Raw genomic sequence first — 21,082 nt, 5'->3', positions numbered from 1 at the left:
TGTCTATGCCTAATCTACTGCCATCAGGGCTGGGAGGACTCAGGGATGTTCTACTGGCTTGTATCAGGGTTCAAACTTGAGTACTTTGGGTTACCATTCAACTACACCACCCCATACAGAACTAAACTATAAATTCGACCCTATACAGGTCTTGTTTCCTCAAAGGCTTACTCCAGAGGTGGGCCTCCTCATTTAATAAGTTGATATCAAAACCTCATTACTGGTTGACACTTTTTAAAAAAAACATTTGCAGAAATTGCACCAATGTTTAAATTAATATCTTTGATATGCACATGAAACTAAGTTTGTTGCTTGTTTAAACAGGTAAGGAGTTTAAATCCGGGTTCAAGTCTGTAGAGAGTCCACCCAGCTCTAATGGGTACCTAACTTTCGTTAGGGAAAGTGAAGACGGCTGGGTATAGTGCTGAAGACACTATCCCTTCATAAGCAGAGGTCTCTGAGATAGATGAACTCTACTTCATCTGTCAAATGAGTAAAAATGATGATAACAAATAAGCATGATGAATTAAATGAGTTGGGATCCGCAACAATACTTGAAAAAAAAAATCAACATTTTCTTAACTCAAAGAACACCATAGAAAAGGTAAAAAGCTTTATTGTACATTATTGCTTAAGCGTATATAGAATGTAATCAAATGTCAAGACATACACTGAAATAACTTTTACTACAGAAATTCTGAAGTTCAGCTGAAATCACTTAATAAAGATAAATAACTTGCATATGTTAAAATTTAGAAAAATTAAAATCACGAAAAACTACTTTAATTACCTGATTTGTATACTTATCAGGTTATAAAAAAAACTTTTATAAACTAGCCTTTGAAGTTTAAATTAAGAGCAGTCAAATATTAGCATACTACTTTTTAAAAAGCATAACATTAGCAAGCACATTTTGGAAAAATGAAACAAATAAAACGATCTTGTAAAATGTAATCAGAAAGAAACAGCCCCCCACACTGGTCCAATTAGTAAATGTATGTATATAAAAATAAAATTCAAAGGGTGGTAAAATATAATTACAAATTGTTTACCCGCAACCAAAATATAAAAAGCAATTAAATCACCATGTTTTCAGAGAAAACAATAATCCAACAGGAAATACATTTTAAAAATATTTGTTATTTTCTAAAAAATTTGACACTTCAAAGAGTTTGGAGACTTAAAGAACATGCTATCATATATCAAAGAAGTCTAATTGAAGAAAAGGGGTAAATGTTATATAAGAATAAAAAAACTAAATTTCATCAGCAGTAATTATTACTCAACGTATTTTGTTATTCAAATACCTAGTCTTGCAAAAATGTCTCAAGTAATTTAGCAGTAACTTGTAAAATAATTTGCCATCATTTTCAAATTTTATGCAGTAAATATTGATAAAATTATATTAGGAAATAAAAACTCCCTTTGTGGAATTAGATTCTGAGAACCTACTCTTAAAACAATTTAAGCTTTGAAAACTTCAGTAGTTTTGTTACTTTGTATAAAAAGAGCTCCACCTGTTTATATAAATTAAGGGTACTATACAAGTTAACAAATATAAAAGAACCCCACTCCAATTTAATCTATGTACACTTGTGATTAGTAAAAAATGTGTCCCTACAAAACCAGGTACAATACATCAACAGTTGTAGCATAGGTAAATAACAAGCAGTTAGTAGTAAATAACAAATTAATAACAAATTTAGACAACAGGTTAGTTGACATGAAAAAACAAACTATTTCAACAGTAACAGTGGTTGCTCAATACCTTTACAATACATTTAGAGATGAATTATTAATTATGCAAAAGAAAATTATGTTTTATTTTCTTATTATAGATGTAGCATATTTAAAGCTTGTTATTTTTTTACACAACTGATAGTTACTTTATTATTAGGTTTAGCATTATTTAGCAGATTATACCATTGTAACATCAGAAAAACACATTATTCTGAAAAAGATTAAACTTAAATTAATTGTTACTTATATTTATTCATAAAAGTCACCCTAGTTGTGATTTATTAGGAACTGTTTGCTCCTAAGAGTTAATTCCCCATATGTTATGAAATTTAACATTCTTCAAATGAATTATTTCTTGGAACTAATTGAAAAATACAGCATTATTACAAAATATATTACCAAAAACACAAACAGCAGTTGTGACTTAATCAAAACTTGTGTAAAATACTTCATATTAATCTTAAAACTACATGTCAGTAGGCTAAAAATATATGATCTTAAAAAAAAAACACCTATTCATAAAAAAAGGCTTGAAGCACTTGAGGTTCACATAAAATGCTGAGGCACCAAACCAATTAAAAGAAAGGGATTAACATTTTATCTTCAACAATGTGGATGAGAAAATTTTGCTTCATTACAAATTACACCAGAAGCTATCAAAACAGTTTGGTCCCACTGAAAGGTTGCATTATCAGCAGCACAATACATTTTAAAATGTGAACATAAAAACTCACATTCAGTATAATTTTTGCAACAAATATAACAATTTACAATATTAATCATTTAAAAACAATACATTTAAATAAAAATATAAAAAAAGAAGACCTTGCTGACACAAATGTCTATTAAAAATAATTCAATGTTTTAAAATTTTATGACAATAACAATTCAACTTACAAGGGGTTGAGCCTAGAAATTATTCAAACAGTCAATTAAAATATTACAATGAAGTTAGTTTTACAAGCCTAAAGTCAGGTGGGGCTTGAACTAAAAAGCCCCTGCATTAGAATGAGGAAAAAAAATGTCGGGAGGGAGGGCAGTAGCCAACCTCACATGGTAGAAGATTCTACTTAAAAAAAGAAACACTTGGAACTTCTTGATCACATTAATGAAAAAAACTATCATATTTCAGCACTTTTCATTTAAAGAAAAAAAAAAGCTTCCAATTTTTTAAAAGCTGATTTTTTAAAATCCTGTTTTCCTGCTTTTATAGTTGTTTAAATTGCTCAATTTCTGACTATTAACCAGCCATTGAATAAAGAAATAAATAAAAAATATAGTATAAAAAATAAAATCAACTATCACATTTAAAAAATATGTTAAAACTGAATAGTCTCATTATTTAAAAACAAACTGACAGATTCTTTAAGTTAACTGCGTTTGCAATCATAAAATGTTGGTAAGCTAGACACTTTTTTAGAATTTTAAAATTTATGAAAGCAGTTAGACAAATTGTAATTCAACTTGAGACAAGATGTTGCAAGTTTCTGTACCTTCTGTATCTTGTAATGTAATTTATTTCATTATTTCAGTCATCATCGTATGTTCTTAAGAGTAAAAAACAGAAAGGTATACTGAAATTAAAAAACAGTAATAAATTAAGAAACAAAAACACAAAAATTAAATAACAACATCTGGCTTAAAATTTGAGTTAAGGTTTGATTTAGGGTAAATTTTAATAGAGTTTGGAATGCTGCTGGTACTTTTTACACTAATAATGTCCATGACAAAAAGCTTAACTCAATTTTGACAAGTTAAATAGTTATTATCTTTGAAAATACACAAGGAATCAACAAACTAATATAGGAGAAACTGATCAAGTAATACATTTTAAAAGCAAACAAAGCGTCACAGAACAATTCCTAAGAAATACCTTGAAAGCAAATTATTCCCAGGTTACATTCGATTCCATCGAGCAACCTGCTGTTGGCAGTTAGGACAGGTATGAATGACATCCTGACAGCCGTCCATACAAAAAGGTATTAGACAGCAACCCAACCAGCAGCTGAAAAAAATGGAGACGAAATCTTATTATCTGTTTGCTGATACTTGGCACTAGCAGGTGTTGAACTTGTTCCTATTTCTCTTTACTTAAAATTATGACTTAGGATTATCGCACTGTTAAAAATATTTTAAATCAGTTGACTATCTTTATACTGCTAATATGTTAATAAATCAAACATACATAAATACTAAGCTGTATGTATACAAAGACAAAAGTTTACCCCACAACGCAGAGGATGACACAGATGATCCATGTAAATGTCCCAGTTTCGTAGCGAGTGGCCGTCACAATATCAGCCCTGCAGTGAGGACAAGAGCAGCGCACTGGGACAGCATTGAATGTCTGAACCAGAGTTACTGTAGGCTGAGCTACCACTATGGTTGACGTGTTGGCTTGAGAAGACTGGTAGCCTCCAGGTGGCGGGTAGCCTGCTTGAGGGGGTGGGTAGCCTCCTTGAGGGGGAGGGTAGCCACCTGGTGGGTACCCAGGCTGCTGTGGAGGTGGGTAATATCCTCCAGGGGGTGGATACCCTTGATTACCTATCAAATTAAAAATAAAACAACAACTTTACACTTGATGCAAAAAAGTATGTTTAAAACACAAACTTTTACAAAGAAAATAATGTCAACTGTAGACCTTTGCTAGTAAAATTTGAACACAAAATCTAAAAAAACATTTCAAAGGATAAAATTTATTACATACAAATTTAATTAATATATCAATTAATGAAGAACTCTATTGGCTAATGTAGTAATTAATAACCTTTGTCTTCAGGGTTTCCAGGGTAGGGTGGTGGTGCATTTTCAGACATTTTTAATCTATAAAAAAGAAGATATATTATTATTTATTAATTACCATATATGAGTTGTCCTCCATAAAAAACTTCATACTTTTTTAAAGTAGAAACTCTGACTATGAAACCTAACTTACTATTGATATTACTTAAATACAAGATCTATTTTATTGTTTAGGCCTATTAATATAAATAGCCTATATATTATTATTTTTATATTTATTCCAAGTCCCTATAGCTCCAATTTAAATCAAGCAAGCAACCATGACCTTTTTTTGATGTCCAAACATTTAAATATTTAAAAGCACACCATAAAAACAACCCCTCTAGGATTAGGGTTATGTTAGGGGTAAAAAATTAAAAGTTTTATATCCTGTTTTTTTTATATCTTATTTGGTTGGTGGGGGTTAACTTTTTGTTAACTTTGGTATTAAGTACTAGCAACTATCACTATGCCTAATTATTGAAGTGAGTAGGCTAGATCTAACAGATTTTTAGCGCAATTTCCATTCTGGAGAATTGCGTTTATTAACCCGTCATTTCTGGATGTATGAATGTATGAATGAATGGATGTGTGTCCGCAGCTTTAAGTCGTATCTCCTCCTCAACGAAGCAATATCGAGGACCAGTTCCAAAAGCAATTATGTTAAGCAAGATACGAGGATGAACATAGGCCCAAAAAATTCCGGGTTTCTTTCATGGATTTCCCGGAAAAGCCAAAAAACCTCGACAAAATGCAGTTTTTTGCCCATATCTCGGCAACCAGACCACTTAGCGACTTGAAACATGTACCAATCAATTCCTGCCATAATTTAGAACAATATTGCGAAGAAAGTTTTCAAAAATATCCTTTCGTTCGGTCACAAAAATTTTTTTGAATTAATTAAAATTTGGACCGAATTAGTAGGCATTTTTATCCAACCACACCACGCGCGTCATCACGTTCAATAGCTGCGCCATCACATTCAATAGCTGCGCCATCACGTTCAATGGCTGCGTCATCACGTTCAGTAGCTAGGCGTGCAATAGTTTTTAGTCATGTAACTCTATTGTAAATAAAACATGTATTTTAACCAATGGTTTTACTAACCCTGCTCTTGATTTACGCTACGACAGAGCTATTTTTAGATAACATAAGGAAATTGCGCTAAAATTGTCACTAGACTTTTTAATTACCTTGTTTAAATAGGTAAGTGCAAAATCAGGCAGATAACTTTCAGTAAAAATATTAATTTAAAATCTGACGAGATCTAGATCTAGAACTTTTTTTATTTCTCTTATAACTTTTATAAGGCAATAAGGTCTATTCATTACATTAAGAGATAGGCCTATAGAATGCAGATTTTGAGATAAGATTTTTAGTAGCCTAAGCCTAAACTAATACGCTAATGTAATACTAATAGACTTAATAGGCTAAAATAGTCCTAATACTAATTAGGCCTAGGCTAATAAAAATTAGATCTAATCTAGATCCTATAGGCCTAGGCCTAACTAAAAAGATTTAAAATAATTTAAATCTATATTATTCTATATATCTAGTATTATCTAGATCTAGAATAATATTATAGGCCCTAATATATAGAGAATAATAATACATTAATACTGTTTTACTAGATCTAGATCTAGAATCTATTCTAGGCCTGATCTAGGTCTGGAAAATTTAGCAGATGGATGATAATATATAATATATATATATATATAATGATTAGGCCTAATGATAATGATCCTATTTTTTTTTTTATTTATATAGTATTTAATATTTAGAATCGACCCTTTGAATCCCGGACAGATCGTCACTGATAGTTGTTTGTGAGTCACTGTCAGTTGACTGTCATTCACTGGCACTGTTCACTGTTAGTCTGTTGGTGACAGTGTACTCAAGTGTAATTTTAAGTTAAGAGTTTAAGTTAAGAGTAAGAGTTTGTTCAATTTGTTGTAAGTCTTACCTCAGTCAACCAGGAAATTAAATTTCTCAACAGACAGTCTAGCTAGGAGTGAGTCTATCTAATACTATCTATGAATAATGAGTATGAATACTATGATGTAGATCTAGATCTGGGCCAAGATTCTAGATTTCTAGTAATCTAGCTAGCCTATCCTATAGCTTACACTCGTTCTATAGATAGATTGTTTGTCTAAAAAAAAAACAACATACAAATCAGTATGCAAACCGGATACACCTAAAATAATACGGCGCCATGACAAAAAGTCTATGTATTATTTTTTTCAATACATCTAGACAGGCTTACTCTTAAATCTAGATCTAGAACTAGTCTAGATCTAGATCTATATAATAGATCTACTATATACATATTATATATATGTATATGTAGGCATATATATATATATATATATATATATATATATATATATATATATAATATATATGTGTGTAACATTTAGGCCTATATTACATTGAATATTTTTGGGACCTATAGTATAAAATGTGACGATTGGGGAGGAGTGGGGGGGGGGGGGGGGGGGTAAACCGCCACAAAAAAAGCATGGTATCATTTATCGACGCCTTTAGGAGTAGTTTTCATTCATGGACCATCTAGTTTAAAGTAAACTAGATAAAGTTTTTCAGTTTGGAATAACAGTCAACTCAGTCATGAGGTAAACGAAGAGTTAGTCAAAGATTCTAGATCTAGATCTTGAGTTATTTAACTTTTAAACGATGCCTGCGCTTGGATCATATTTATCGAGTTTTTTTTTCCTTTTCTGATTCAAATACACCCCAAACCGTCTGTTCCTTTGTCACACTTTGCAACAAAAGTGTCAACTCTACTCTATAAAAGGGTGTGCTATAATAAAGTGTTAGGCCTATACAGTATACACTATTATACTGTTATCAGTTTAGCATGACGATGACGATTAGACTGCACGCGTTACGCAATGGTTAATTGTGAAATTTAAAAAAAAATGTAGATTGTAGATCTAGTATCTATCTATATCTATATAGTAGAATAAAGATCTGGCGCGTTATACATTTAAAAAGAAATTATTATTTAATAATTAAAGTTAAAGCTACGATACAAGTGGAAACCATACAATTACGGACAGGAAATGACGCTAGGTTAATAATTGTAAACAATTCCAGAGGTCTAGTAAATAGATCTGGATCTAGATCTAGTACAGTAAATATTAAAATAAATAGGCCTATTAGTATTTTATAATAATTAGTAAGTAATAAAAAGTAATAATCTAGATCGGCTCTAGGCCTTAGATTCAAATGGTCGATTCTAAATATCCACTTTTATTTATTAGTTTAGTAGTTTAGTTAGTTAGTTTGTTTTGAGTTTTGGGTACGTAAAATCGCCAGCGGCTTCTAATGTACGAAAAAGTTACCTCATTGTCAAGGCTTTAATAGATGTATATTTTGATATATTTGTGTCAAATATTATAGATAAATGAATAATAAACCTAAATCAATAGCTAAATATATCAATATAGGCAAGAAATTAACTTTAAACAGCAGTGTTTGCGGGCAGGATTTCATATAAACAGCAGCCATTTGTAAAATAGAGTTGCCTTCCCCTGAATCTTGCGCTATAAGTTAACAAAGAAAGAACTTAATCAAGATGGCTGCTATAGTAAATGAGAATGGTTGCATCTGTTGGAAACATCGCTAGTCTTCATTTATTATTGAAAAGTTTTAATTCAATTGTTTGAAAACAGGTACATAAATGAAACAAGGAAACATTTTTGTATTTTTCAAAACATAAATCCTCCTCAAAATGTGAAATAATTATTAAAATTTAAGGAGTCACCTGTCTTTCACATTACTAGTCGCGGGCGGTTTTACGTACCCAAAACGATAGATTACCGGCCTACTATATTCTATAATACTTAGACTTAGTACTACTATCAAATCAAATTAAATATCAAAGTTACAGTGTGTAAAACTAAAATCAGCCGAGGCTAGAACTAGATCTAGAATCTAGATCACATCTAGATTTCTAGATCTGAAAACTTGAAGTTAGTATTACTATTAACTATTAGACCAGTAAATACGCTTCTGTCAGGAAAATTAATAAAAAGAATTCGTTTTCATGAGCTCTTATAACTCTTATAACATAGAAAACGAAAGTACGTCCATTTTTCTACAAAATTCATCGATCGGATTATTAGTCTAAGTCTTAGTTATAGTATATAAAATATAAATACTTTAATTTTGGTTAATTTTATAATGCGGCGATGAAACGTTTCTACTAGATCTACTATTACTATTTATTTTTTGCCAGAAAAAATCAACTCTTTATTTTTTCTTCTTTAAAACTAAGTAATTATCTTTCTTCAATAAATAAATAATTACTTAAAATTTATATCAGTGTGTAGGGCATTCAATTACGATTAATTTTTATCAATAATATATGCCATATGGGGTTTAAATCAACAGGTAAAAATATATGGGTCATTTAGCCACAGGGGTACTGAAAAAAAGGAGTGAAAAAAAAACTCCGGTAAAACATGAAAATAATTACGGGCTTAAAGAGTTAAAAAGTATCTCACACGCATGATACTATAAATAAACATATGTGAACTCACAATGACCCCAAAACTGAGGCCACCACAATTTCAAATAGCAATTGCCAAGCTATGACGTATGCTGATAGGGATAATTAAAGTCAATGTGAACTCACAGTGAACCCTTGACCGTGTAGGGATTTTTCTCACACTGACAATCACACGCTATTTGATTGGAACTGTAATGCTTAATTATAATGTTTTTGGTAAACTTATGGTGGAAGATTCAGGGAAAGCCACTCTATTTTACAGATGGCTGCTGTTTATATAGCAAATATTGGTTGCAAACACTGACGTTTAAAGTTAAAGTTAATTTCTGGCCTATATTGATATACTTAGCCATTGATTTTGGTTTATTATTCAGTTATCAATAATATTTGACACAAATATATCACAATATACTTCTATTAAAGCCTTGACAATGAGGCAACTTTTTCGCTCATTACTAGCCTCTGCCGATTACTGTGTGGTTCTACAGCCCATGAAGTAGTGTGGCCTGTTTCCTTAGTGACTTAGCCAATCTATTCTACCTACTTCATAAATTATAAGTTGATATTGTCTACTTAACTACTAGTTATAACTACTAGATCTAGAAATTCTTGAATACCACTGTAATTACTTTCTAGTAGCTTACTTCTTTAGACTTGAACATTAAAATTACAACTATTATAGTAAGCCTGTTTTGATGTTTTGAGTCTTTTCTTAATCTTACTAGCCATCAGTATCTGAATTATAGGCCTATATATATTTTTAATGTTATACATGTTTGAGAAAAATATTTTATAAAATAGTTATTGGTCAAAACGCAGTGTGCTTTACCACATGTTGAACAATATTATTGTCAATGAAAAGAAATAACTAAATAGCTAAAAATCAGACATTTAAAATAACATAAGCTACCAATGCCTATTAGAAAAATCATAACCAAATTATACACTATACATTATTAGTCAACAGAACACCATATTAAATCCACACACTGATTAAGAGACTTAAATGATTCCATTAAAACCCGGCTATTCAATGGTCATTATGTTGTTTTTTAAAGTAATTTGTATTTATTTGACAGAGAAAATTGTATATATATTTCATAGCATACGTCTTGATACGTAAATTTATAGAATCTAGATCTAAATCAAATTTGAATGAAATAGTTCATTTTTTTATATTCCAAAATTGGAAGTGTAAACATGTGGCATGCGACGTCATTGTTTGTTGCGTTCTTGTCACAACTACAAACACTTTTTTGGTTGTATAAATTAAAATTGTGTGTTTTTACATTCGAATATGCCTTTAATTTTCTTCTTTAAATAAAATTTAGGTTATACATTTAAAACGTCTAACATATTAATTTAAACAAAAGTCTGTATCAAGTTCTCCATATATGGCTGAAGATACTGATCTCATATCCAGTGAAAATATTTTGCAGACAGAGAGAGAAGTGCACACATGGGCTTTTTTATATTAGGAATATAGCTTCCTTTTCATTGTTCTACAATGACGGATATTGAATTATAAATATTGTGGTCTCCAACTCTGCAAGCCACCCTTACAATCCTTCTCAGTGTTGGGTTTTTGGGGCCAAATCCTAGAATCTCGACCTTATCTGTTTGTGTGTAATGCAGCTTTGTTGCACACGTTTTTTTAAGAGCCCTACCTCAAAGGATTTGTGTAGTTAAAACCAACTTTTATCTTTTTTAAAAATGTGTTGCCGTATTCTACTGTAGCCTGTTCTTAGCCTGAAGATTACTCATTATTCTTGATATTATTCAGCTTGTAGTTGGCATCATTTATGTCACGATTGGGATATGAGTCTGAGCAGATTTCCTCCAACATGTTGTTATGCATGTGACCAGTTAACTCTTAGTCTATTGTTTGGTGTAGGAGTTGTCTCTAGAAAAAATGGGTTGTTGTTCCTAATCTGCTTGGGTTTAGAGTTGCTCACTCTTTGCAGTAATTTCCTTGAGTTTGTGACTTCCAGTTGAGTATCCTAACCTCCAGATATCTCACCTTACCCTCCATGACCATCAATACCTTGGACCATAACTGATTGTTTGGTATTCAGATCTAACCCTTATATCTACTTACTCCCATGTTCACCACCTAGGAATGCCATTGTTAGGAGAAGGAAGCTCCCCCTAATAATAGTTAATAAAGTAATAATAACTTAGTTTTTTTTCTTGTTGTCCTATCGCAGCACTATAGATATTTTTATAATTTATATTCTGCAATGATTAGACACTCCATTTTATTCTGTGTAGAAATCTCTGGTGAATCAGGAAATGTCTTCAGCAAGTCCCCCACCGCCCTACCCTGGCTATCCTGCAGGAGGTAACCCTGGCCAGCCCACCCCACCTTATCCTGGGAATTCAGGAGGTGTCCCCAACCAGTTCATCCCACCAAATGTTCCATACAATGCCCCCTATCCTCCTACAGATAAACCATCTCAAGGTAAAGTATATCATATACACTTTGGGCACTAAATAATTTCTTGTTATTACTAAACAAAAAGACTTAAAAAAAAAAACAAATAGAATTAATTAAAAGTCAATGGTATAAGTGATTTATTTTACACATTTACTTATTTGGTTAAACATTTATTTTTATTTGTTGCTGTAGGTTTCCCAACAGCTCCAGGTTATCAACAAGGTGAGTTCACTCAAGATAGAATTTTAAAATATATTCTTTAAATATATTCTATAGAACATTTACATGCAGTAATATAAGTAAAATAAGTTCTACAATGTTAGAATCATTTTATAATGTATATATATATATATATATATATATATATATATATATATATATATATATATATATATATATATATATATACCTATATATATACCTATATATATATATACCTATATATATATACCTATATATATATACCTATATATATATACCTATATATATATATACCTATATATATATACCTATATATATATATATACCTATATATATCGTCCCCTCAGTATTATCTTGTTCTAACTACAAATTTTGATTTTTTCGAAAAACTCGACCCTATGATGTAGAAAAGCACTTTGTTCAATCTCCACTTATCTACGTGACTCTAAGTCATCTGCTTCCTACCAAAAAATAAATGAGTTTAAAATATTTGTAATAGATAACTCAGACCCCGTGAAACTTCAAATGCTTTTTTCTCAAAACTATATTTTGGGAGATATAACAAGATAATACTAGGGGGACGATATACATATACCTATATATATATATATATATATATATATATATATATATATATATATATATATATATATATATATATATACCTATATATATATATACCTATATATATATATATACCTATATATATTTATATTAAGATTTTTAACCCTCCCCCTATGACATATTCTTGTACACCACTCTCATGGCGTAAAATAACTATTATAATAATAATGTAAATGTATGTATTTCCCACAGGATATCCTGCACCACAGCCATATCCACCAGGTAAAATGCTAGTTTATAAAATTAATCCAATTTCTACAAGAATTTAAAAAAAAAATTCAGATCTTTGCAAAAGAAGGGATTGTATGGTCAGCTCTACACCAATCCACTAAAACCTAAATTATCTCCCCCACCCCAATATTACCTCAGCTCAGTTTTTAAATAATTAAATTAGCTTTTACACATGACACATGGAAGAACTTGTAAATCTTTTAATCAAGTTAATATTCTTTATGAAATGAGACACATGTATGAGTAGGATTAACATGCATAAGTATGAGACACATTCATTGTTCTAGATAGGTTTTATATTTTCCTTTCTCCTTAATTGGTTACAATAAAAAAAAACATTCTGCAATTTTTTTAAAAAGTGATATCACATACTTCTGACTTATATTTTTTTTTTATTTTACCACTCCCACCATTGTAACAAGATCCCCCCTCAATTGTCAACCCAAATTGCAATTCACTTTTAAAGTTATTTTTAAAATATTGAGTTATGTCCCCTTACACATTGAAACAGCAAAATAAAATATAACGACATCTATTATCACGATTTAATTCTGAATTATTTTTTTATACAGCTACTACAATTACATTTACAATTTACAACATAGGTCCCTATATCGGCTAAATTTCAGTTAAAAATAAATACTTAAAAACTACTTTTACAATGACGAAAGTGCCATGACATATTAACATTCCACCCTTATCTTTTTTTTAGAAGTAACCCCCCCCCCCCCCACCCCACCCCATTAAAAATGGTTTTTGTATTTGTACATAATCCGCAGGACAGTTTGACATTGACGTTTCACAACCTATACATAATATAATTTATAACAATGTTAAAAATGCTCTATGTCTAGCTATCAATCACGCAGTTGAAGCATACTAGAAACGACTCAGATATCAAGGGCTACAGGTCATATAGGATCATGTGTTTGTGCTAGGTTTAAAGGTTATGTGTTTTATCGTAGAATTGAGGCAGCTCGTTAGTGGATGGACTAAAACACTAAGCCAGATCTGCTGTAGGACAGGGGCTATAAGCATTAGTTAGATGTTATATTTGGTAGTAAAAACACCATGGCTGAAGTAAAGACAGACCTGGTGTTAATGTCCCATCTGATTTACCCTTGACCATATGACAAGACTTATTGTCAGGATTTTTAAAGAGTGGGTTGTTTTGATAGGCCTCCGCAAATAAGTTAATGCTTTAAAAGTTTATTCTTGTATCCATTGTCTGATTCTGCCTGGATTGAAAACCAAAATATTGTTTAAGCTTTTTGAAAGGGCAGGAAAATGAAATATATCTTTTTTAAACGAAAGTTTTTCGCATCTTAAATTTTGGGCATGGTATGTGAGTTGGTATGGGCATATCACACAAACAAACGACCTATCCAAAACTATATTGCAAGGCACTGTGCCAGGAAGGAGAAGAAAGGGAAGGCAAAAATGTCACCGGGTGGATCACATCAAGGATTGAACAGGGCTGCCCTTCTCAGAACTAATCAGAGCTGCTGAGGATGGCTGAGAATTATAAGGTCAACTGTGGTGCCCCAATGACCCCAATAAGCGTTAAGAGATGATGATGATGATGTGGGCTCTTTGTTGCAGCTCAGTCAGATCAACACTACTACAGTGACTATGTTTCTATCCATGTTACTATCATTGGTACATGAGGTGTACCCAATCTCCTGTTTCGACCTTACTATGTATCTTTCCTCACTAGATGACATTGGTACTAGCAATATAAGCACCCAAATGTTATCTGTCATGTAACAACTATAAGAGTGATGTGATTTTTTTGTGTAAACACAAAACAAACTTGGCAAAAATTGTCAGTTATAATTAATAACGTATTGAACAAATGAATACCACATAATTAAAATACTGTAGGCATCAGACAAAGTCTACATTTTTCCATTTGAAGTCAAATACATTTTTATATTGATTGATGAAGCTTTTTTTTAAAAAAATCTAGATGAACTCATTTGTCATTATTTTTAGTTTTTATTTTATTATTATTATATTTTTTTTTATTAACTTGTGCACAAAAGTTCAAACCTCAAAAATAAAATAAACAGTAAAACAAAATAGTAAACACCAAATTGCAATATGACAACACAGTAAATATTTTAGAAAATCACTGGTGGCCATAAGTACTACTTTTTTTCAAACACCCAACCTCCATTGTTGAGATTTTATAACTGATCTGGTTGTCTCTTTATACTCTCCAGTGAATGCACAGGGGCAACAATATTATGCTTGGCAAGGTACTAGTCATGGTAGTAGTTAGCCATCTAACAAAGTGAACTATTTTAAAACATTTGGATAACAATTTTTTTTATTCAAATTATAATAAATTCAAATTATTTTTAAGAGAGTTTTATTATTGCTAAGTTAGTTGGGCTGTTTGCTAGTTAATAGCTATTAAAATTTTCATTCTAATTCTATTACCTTAATATTTGGATAACATTCATAAAGTTGATGATTAGCTATTTCCATTGTTTTTTTAAATTTAGAGATTTATTTATGTGATGTTGTCTTGTTTCACTATTAATCTACTAAAAATAACAACAACAAAAAACTTTTATAGTATTTTTAAAAACATTATTTAAGGTTGCTAATATCTTGGAATAAAATGTAAATAAACTCTGACTATATTATTATGCCCTAAGCACATAGGCTACTAAATCCTTTAAAAGATAAAACAACAATTTATTTGGGTACTGTACATTATCTCTCGGCTGGAGTGTAACTTAAGATAAATTAATTTATGATTTTTTTGAAAACTTAATTTGAGAGAAATACCTAAACAAACTGCATTTTACCCAAAGGTTGTTGTGCTGTATCCAAGCATATTCACTGTGTATCCCTGCACTTGTCTCTTGTTGAATATAATCTACTTTATTATTCAGTAAATCATATAACAATTTTGTTAATTAGTTTTTAGTATATTAATTTGGGTAAAATACTTAGACCTAATATTTTTTCCTAGACAACCATTTTTTCCAATAGCTAACTTAAACTGCATTAATCCCACTGGTTTTTTGTTTTAAATTTTCTAGTTTTTATTTTACCATTTTTTTTGTATAAAAAAAACACCATTTGAAAATCTCCAAAACTTATTATAGTTGCTTGTCTGATTAGTGTGTGTAGATGTATTTTTAAACAGAGTTAAAGGAAGAATATATTTTTATTGTAGTGTTTTGTTTTGATTGGCCTCCCCACCCTGCATGATTGCTGTGTGTATCTCAGCTCAGCGACATCTCCATGTACAGTGTCACCAGCAGCTGTAACTACGGATGGTCTCAACACAGAGTCTGGCTGGTTGCATACTGTGCATAACGACATATAGGACACTAATAAGTTGTTCACCCAACTGAACATGCGACATGTTCTCATTCAAAATTGGGCAGGTCATGTTAGTGGTAACGTCCCTGAGTCTACCCAGTTGGGATGAGTACCCAGCTCACACTGGGGAAAGTAAAGGCAGGTGACCACACCATACCTCTTTATGATGTGTTCACTGAATCAGGTGAACTCTGCTTTACCTGCCCTGTGGTACTTAGAGTACTTTATTTAGTTTTATGCTAGTGGCACCCACATTTGGATATGTCACTATGTGCACTGCGCAACCTTTGACACCCCCCCCCCCCCCACCCTTACTGCCCTGTGATGCTACTGCCTCAAGTGTTGTAACAGACCAGCTTACCACACATAATTACAAAGCCTGTGTAGCATATAACGGCACTGAAATTGTAAGAATTAGCATTATGTATTGTTTTTATTTGTTACTGCCATATGAATATCTAGCACAGCTTAGAATATGGACGAGAACTCAGTTAAATAATTGCTGTTTCTTGTGAAGACTATTTACTTTGCTAATATGTAAATAAATGTTCCATAAGCATAGATCACCATTAACAACAAAGATTTTGTAAAAATTACCACAGCATTTTTGGATGTGTGTTGTTTATCTGTCAAGGTTTGAACCTGTAGTCTAGTTTATTTGCATTGTGATGTTGATGTCAGGCATGCAGCCTAGTATTGTTATCTCGCCTAGCTTTCAAGATCTGAAGGCTCACTGTCAGTTTTATATATAACTTAAATGTTACTAATTAAGTCCTTGCAGCTAAATAATTTTCAGTGCCAATTTTTTTTTTTTAATGGGAGATTTAAAAATTAGGAAATTAAAATATATGATATGAACTAGTGTGATAGGGAAACAAATTTTGTTTTTTTTTAGGGTACAGCCAACCAGGCCAACCTGTTGGCATGTACGCCCAACCCTACAGTACGTCAGCCAACTACACCCATGGCACGACGGTGGTGGTGGCCCAGCCTGCCATAACTGTCATCCAGACGTTTCGCGACATGCCCGTGCACACCAACTGCCCCCACTGTCGTGCTGAGATTATGACAGGTACCCACTATGAGGTCGGCACCTTCACATGGGTCATATGCTGTATAATGTGGCTGCTTGGGTAAGTGATGGTTCTGTAAAGTGGCCAGTGAAAGATTTTTAGCATATTTTTATTTTTAATTAAATTTACATTAAATGTGATTTGTATCTTTCAGGATTGTATTACTAAAAAATAATTTGTTTCTGGGGAGTTAGCTTTTAGAACAAGTGATAAACTGTGATATTTATATATAGAATGAAGTTATATGAACCCTGGGTATTCAGGCTAGAAAATATATAGCATGACGTAAAAATGTAGACCACAACCTAAATGTGAAGCCTCTTTTAATTAAAATGTGTTGACAGATTGCAGGATAAATATGCTTAACAGTAAATAATAGATGGATTTTTCTAAACTTACCTGCATTTCATTACTATTTAATTTTGTTTCTTTCCAGATAAATTAGATTTAGTCTATAGCTTAGCTGCAAATTGAAAAGGGAGATTGAGGATTTACATTAAAAAGTCGTAAATGATGTAAAAAAAAAATCTAGACCAAACAAAATTAAATCAGAAATGTTCTTTTTATTTTGTAGATTATCAGCTGTTACAAAAGTGTGTTGATTATTTGCTTGTAAGTTTCTCACATTTGTCTTGTACAGGTGTGGCATGGGCTGTTGTCTGATCCCTTTTTGTGTGGACAGCTGCAAAGATGTGATTCACACCTGTCCCAACTGTCAGCAGCAGATTGCCAGGTACAGCCGAATATAAACCATGAGGCTGCCAGATTGGCTTGGTTTTTCCCTCAACCAGTCCTACAGTTTTGGGAGTTTTAAATTATACATCAGATTGGGTCTAGATTATTTTTAAAATAAAAAAAATATTTATTTTATCTTGTTTAAAGAAAATGTAACTCAAAACAAATGTATAAACTGTTATTATTTATGAAACCAAGAGCACATATCAAGATCAAATATTTTAACATGTTTTGTCTATGTCCAAAATCAAATTATTTTACATATAAAATTGTACTTTTACTATAAATTTAGGAAGAATTTCCAGTAAACCATTACCAGTTTTAAAGTTTGCTGCTAAATAATTTAGCACTTCTTAAATCAATTTATGTTGTAGTTTTTTTAATGTACAGCATAATCCTAGAATAAATAATGTTGGCTGTTTAAGAGGTTTTATGACATGATATAATAGAAATATATTTTCTATCTACATGAAATATTAAACATTATTTATTTAGAAATATGCTACCATTCTTTCAAGCTTTTGGACTTAAGATCTCATCCCATTTTATTTAGTAAATAATGTGTTTTCCACTTTAGGAGGTTTAATATCACAGTGTAGTTAACTTATACTTTATTTATATGTAATATCTTCAATTTCATTCTGCATTCACTTCAATCATTTTATTTTTGTTTTGGGCAAGTTAACTTGAAAAATTGGAATGGAATGTTTTAATATATCTGTTGAATCAGAAAGGAAACACATTTTTAAAAAAATCTATTGTGTGTGTATGATTTAGGTGATCATACTGTAATGTAGAAGCATGTGTTAATTATAAATTTCAATACAAAATAAAAAAATTGACTACAGTGATTATAGAATGATTATTATGCTATTATTTCTAGCATTCCCTTTATATGTTAGACATTTGTCTAAGTAAACAGCAGTTTGCTTGACACATCACATAGCCTTTGTTTACTAATACACAAGTTTTGGTTTGGTTTATTTAACCCTTCATCTCATATAATAACACCGAACGGCATCAGAATTATGTGATTTTTCCATCTGAGCCGGAACCCGATATTTGTTTACATTGTCTGTTTCTCAATACTCACTTCTGTTGTGCTGCTATAGGTTGTCCCTTGCACAGCTCCTTGTCATTGTCTTACTGCAGTTTCATGGTCCTAGCAAAAACATATACTTGCAGTGTTTTGATTGCATGCGCTGGCTAACTAGTAGTGTATAGGATAACATTGACTGCGGAATCCTTGAATCAAAAGGCAATTCTGATAATGCTTAAATTCAAATTTTGTTACTGCACTAAGAAAAAAACAACTTTAATGTTTATTAATGTAGTTTCTATACAATTATTTACAAATGATATAAAACTTTAGTTATTTTTATCAGAAATAATTTATAAAACTGGTCTATTAATATTTTAAGACTGGAAGAAAAATGTGTTAACTTATCAATATTTGACACAATGGAAGGTACAGACTTGAACTTATGATATGGTTCAATGTAGCTTTGTCTGGCTATCAAAATTCTCAGTTCTTTTGGTAACCTCAGTCATTAAATTATTTAATACAGGTGTCTTAATACATAATATTGTACAAAAGACAGAATCTCATGAGTTTTATTTGCTCACTTGATGATTAGGTTCAAGGTTTTTAAACCCTGGTATATTAATAGTAACAATTCAGGTCTCAGAAGTTAAAATAAATAAGATATTCTTTATCAAAATATGTCTAGTCTTTTAAGCAGTCTGTGATGTTTAGATAGCTTTATTGGTAAATATCCGGTTGTTGCCACTGTGTAATATTTAAGCTATTGTTGACGTATTGTTCTAGAAAGCTCCTACAAGCTAAAATTATTTTTTTTACAAAATTCCAAAATTTTAAATGGCATTTTTAAACAAATTTTATTTCACAGTAAAAAAGAAATTCCAACTACGTTGTTCAAATTATGTTTTTGAATGTTGTTCAAGAGATTATAAATATTTTATGTTGTTGAGTTTTTAAATTTTTTATTGGTAAATATGTTTTTTTATACAGCTTTTCTATCAGTAGTATTTATGCTGTGTGATTTATTTTCAATTCTGAAGTTCGGTTTATTGTGTCATCTTATTTAAGGAATGTTTATCTACATATTTAATTTTATATACTAACATTTAGCACATATAATTAATTTTAACATTTTAAAAATAATTCCTGTGATACACTTAGGGGTACTTGAAGTTTATATATACATTTGTTTTTACGAAACAAAATGTTGCTTTTTAAAAATACGACTGATTTTTGGTATATTTAATTTATTTATTTAACTTAATAAGTATATTTGATAAACTTTTGTCATATTTTATTTTTTTAATATGATATATAATGGCCAGTACAATTTGATACCTTAAAATTTTTTTATTTAAAATATTTATGAAAAAGATTATGAAAATGTTATGCAACAGTGGCACAAAGGTGTGTTGCTTTTGAAACTATTGCAGATAGTTTTAACCTGAAGATGTGATTTTCACTTGTTACTCTGACTCACACTAAATATATGTTAATATAGTTGTCCACAATGGTGTTGTTTCATGGTGTTCTGAGTGAGTCAATGGAATAGACAGCTGTTGTGTGGAATTTGTTGTCTTCAACTGGTTCCTTAAAGAGAAATTTCCTGTGGCATAATGTGACATTTGTCACGTCGTAACAAATGTTACATAATTGAACTTGTGTTACATTGACACTACTCTTGTTAATATTCAAAACTGATGAAAATCTGTTATTAAAACAATTTTAAAATTCTACTGAAATAAATAGACCACATTTTGATCACTCTTTCAGAAAGGATGTGGTTAAGGGTTTCAATCATCATGACTAACCCGCGTCTTATATTTCTAGAGTATGTGTGTTGATTTTTTAAAGTTTTCTATGCAATCCTCTCTGGCGTTATAATTAAAGTTTATTTTGTATTTGATATCTAATCTTCGTCCCTCAGTGAAGTATTCAGCTTCTTATTTTAACTTTTATTTTCATTAAAAGTTAAACTTAAATAACTGGTCATACACACAAAGGACCTTACTGACCTGTGTCTAGGCATTGTGTTTTTAGCATAAAATTTTTAAAATCTTACATTCATTTTCATCATAAGTGAGTTTGGGGTTGGTTTGTGATGGGTACACGGCTATGATTCTGCCCTGAGAGTCACAACACTTCAATACAAACCTGAGTACCTATTTGGAGCCCAACTCATACCTCATGAGTTGACATCTTAACAAAAATAACATGTCAAGCAGGAAAGAAGTATGAAGGGATATAGAGGAAAAAGAATTTGGACCATCTCTGGAATACCTCAGCATAGGTGGATGAACATAAATTATCTCTTGCTTTTTTCCCATTTACCACAAAAAGGC

General features: G+C 31.1%; 2 protein-coding genes across 7 annotated transcripts; one reads left to right on the top strand and one right to left on the bottom strand.

Annotated features, from left to right (window-relative positions):
* Positions 1 to 598: 598 nt before the first annotated feature.
* On the bottom strand, positions 599 to 6,552 carry LOC131943964 (cell death-inducing p53-target protein 1 homolog). Of its 3 annotated transcripts, none has more exons than XM_059304373.1 (5): positions 6,485 to 6,552; positions 4,508 to 4,563; positions 3,966 to 4,284; positions 3,614 to 3,745; positions 599 to 3,314 (listed from the first exon to the last, which is right to left on the bottom strand). In XM_059304373.1, the coding sequence occupies exons 2-4, from the start codon at positions 4,554 to 4,556 to the stop codon at positions 3,637 to 3,639; spliced, it is 477 nt and encodes a 158-aa protein (XP_059160356.1). In that variant the 5' UTR covers positions 4,557 to 4,563; positions 6,485 to 6,552; the 3' UTR covers positions 599 to 3,314; positions 3,614 to 3,636. The 3 variants fall into 3 exon arrangements, with proteins under 3 accessions (XP_059160356.1, XP_059160358.1, XP_059160357.1); XM_059304375.1 differs by having other exon boundaries at positions 599 to 3,287; XM_059304374.1 differs by lacking the exon at positions 6,485 to 6,552 and adding an exon at positions 5,715 to 5,776.
* Positions 6,553 to 7,614: 1,062 nt separating this feature from the next.
* On the top strand, positions 7,615 to 20,251 carry LOC131943969 (lipopolysaccharide-induced tumor necrosis factor-alpha factor homolog). 4 transcript variants are annotated; one of them, XM_059304380.1, is made up of 7 exons: positions 7,615 to 7,720; positions 11,327 to 11,516; positions 11,685 to 11,714; positions 12,510 to 12,539; positions 14,774 to 14,809; positions 16,786 to 17,023; positions 17,604 to 20,251. In XM_059304380.1, the coding sequence occupies exons 2-7, from the start codon at positions 11,348 to 11,350 to the stop codon at positions 17,710 to 17,712; spliced, it is 612 nt and encodes a 203-aa protein (XP_059160363.1). In that variant the 5' UTR covers positions 7,615 to 7,720; positions 11,327 to 11,347; the 3' UTR covers positions 17,713 to 20,251. The 4 variants fall into 4 exon arrangements, with proteins under 4 accessions (XP_059160363.1, XP_059160366.1, XP_059160364.1 ...); XM_059304381.1 differs by lacking the exon at positions 7,615 to 7,720 and adding an exon at positions 8,152 to 8,216; XM_059304382.1 differs by lacking the exon at positions 7,615 to 7,720 and adding an exon at positions 8,393 to 8,516.
* Positions 20,252 to 21,082: the final 831 nt, after the last annotated feature.

This window comes from Physella acuta, unplaced genomic scaffold (assembly GCF_028476545.2).
Source record: "Physella acuta isolate Inbredline_101_S28 unplaced genomic scaffold, ASM2847654v3 ptg000474l, whole genome shotgun sequence".
In the NCBI taxonomy this organism is placed as follows: Eukaryota; Metazoa; Mollusca; class Gastropoda; family Physidae; genus Physella; species Physella acuta.
The sequence above is the reverse complement of the archived record's forward strand: the minus strand, read 5'-3'. Positions and strand labels throughout refer to the sequence as shown.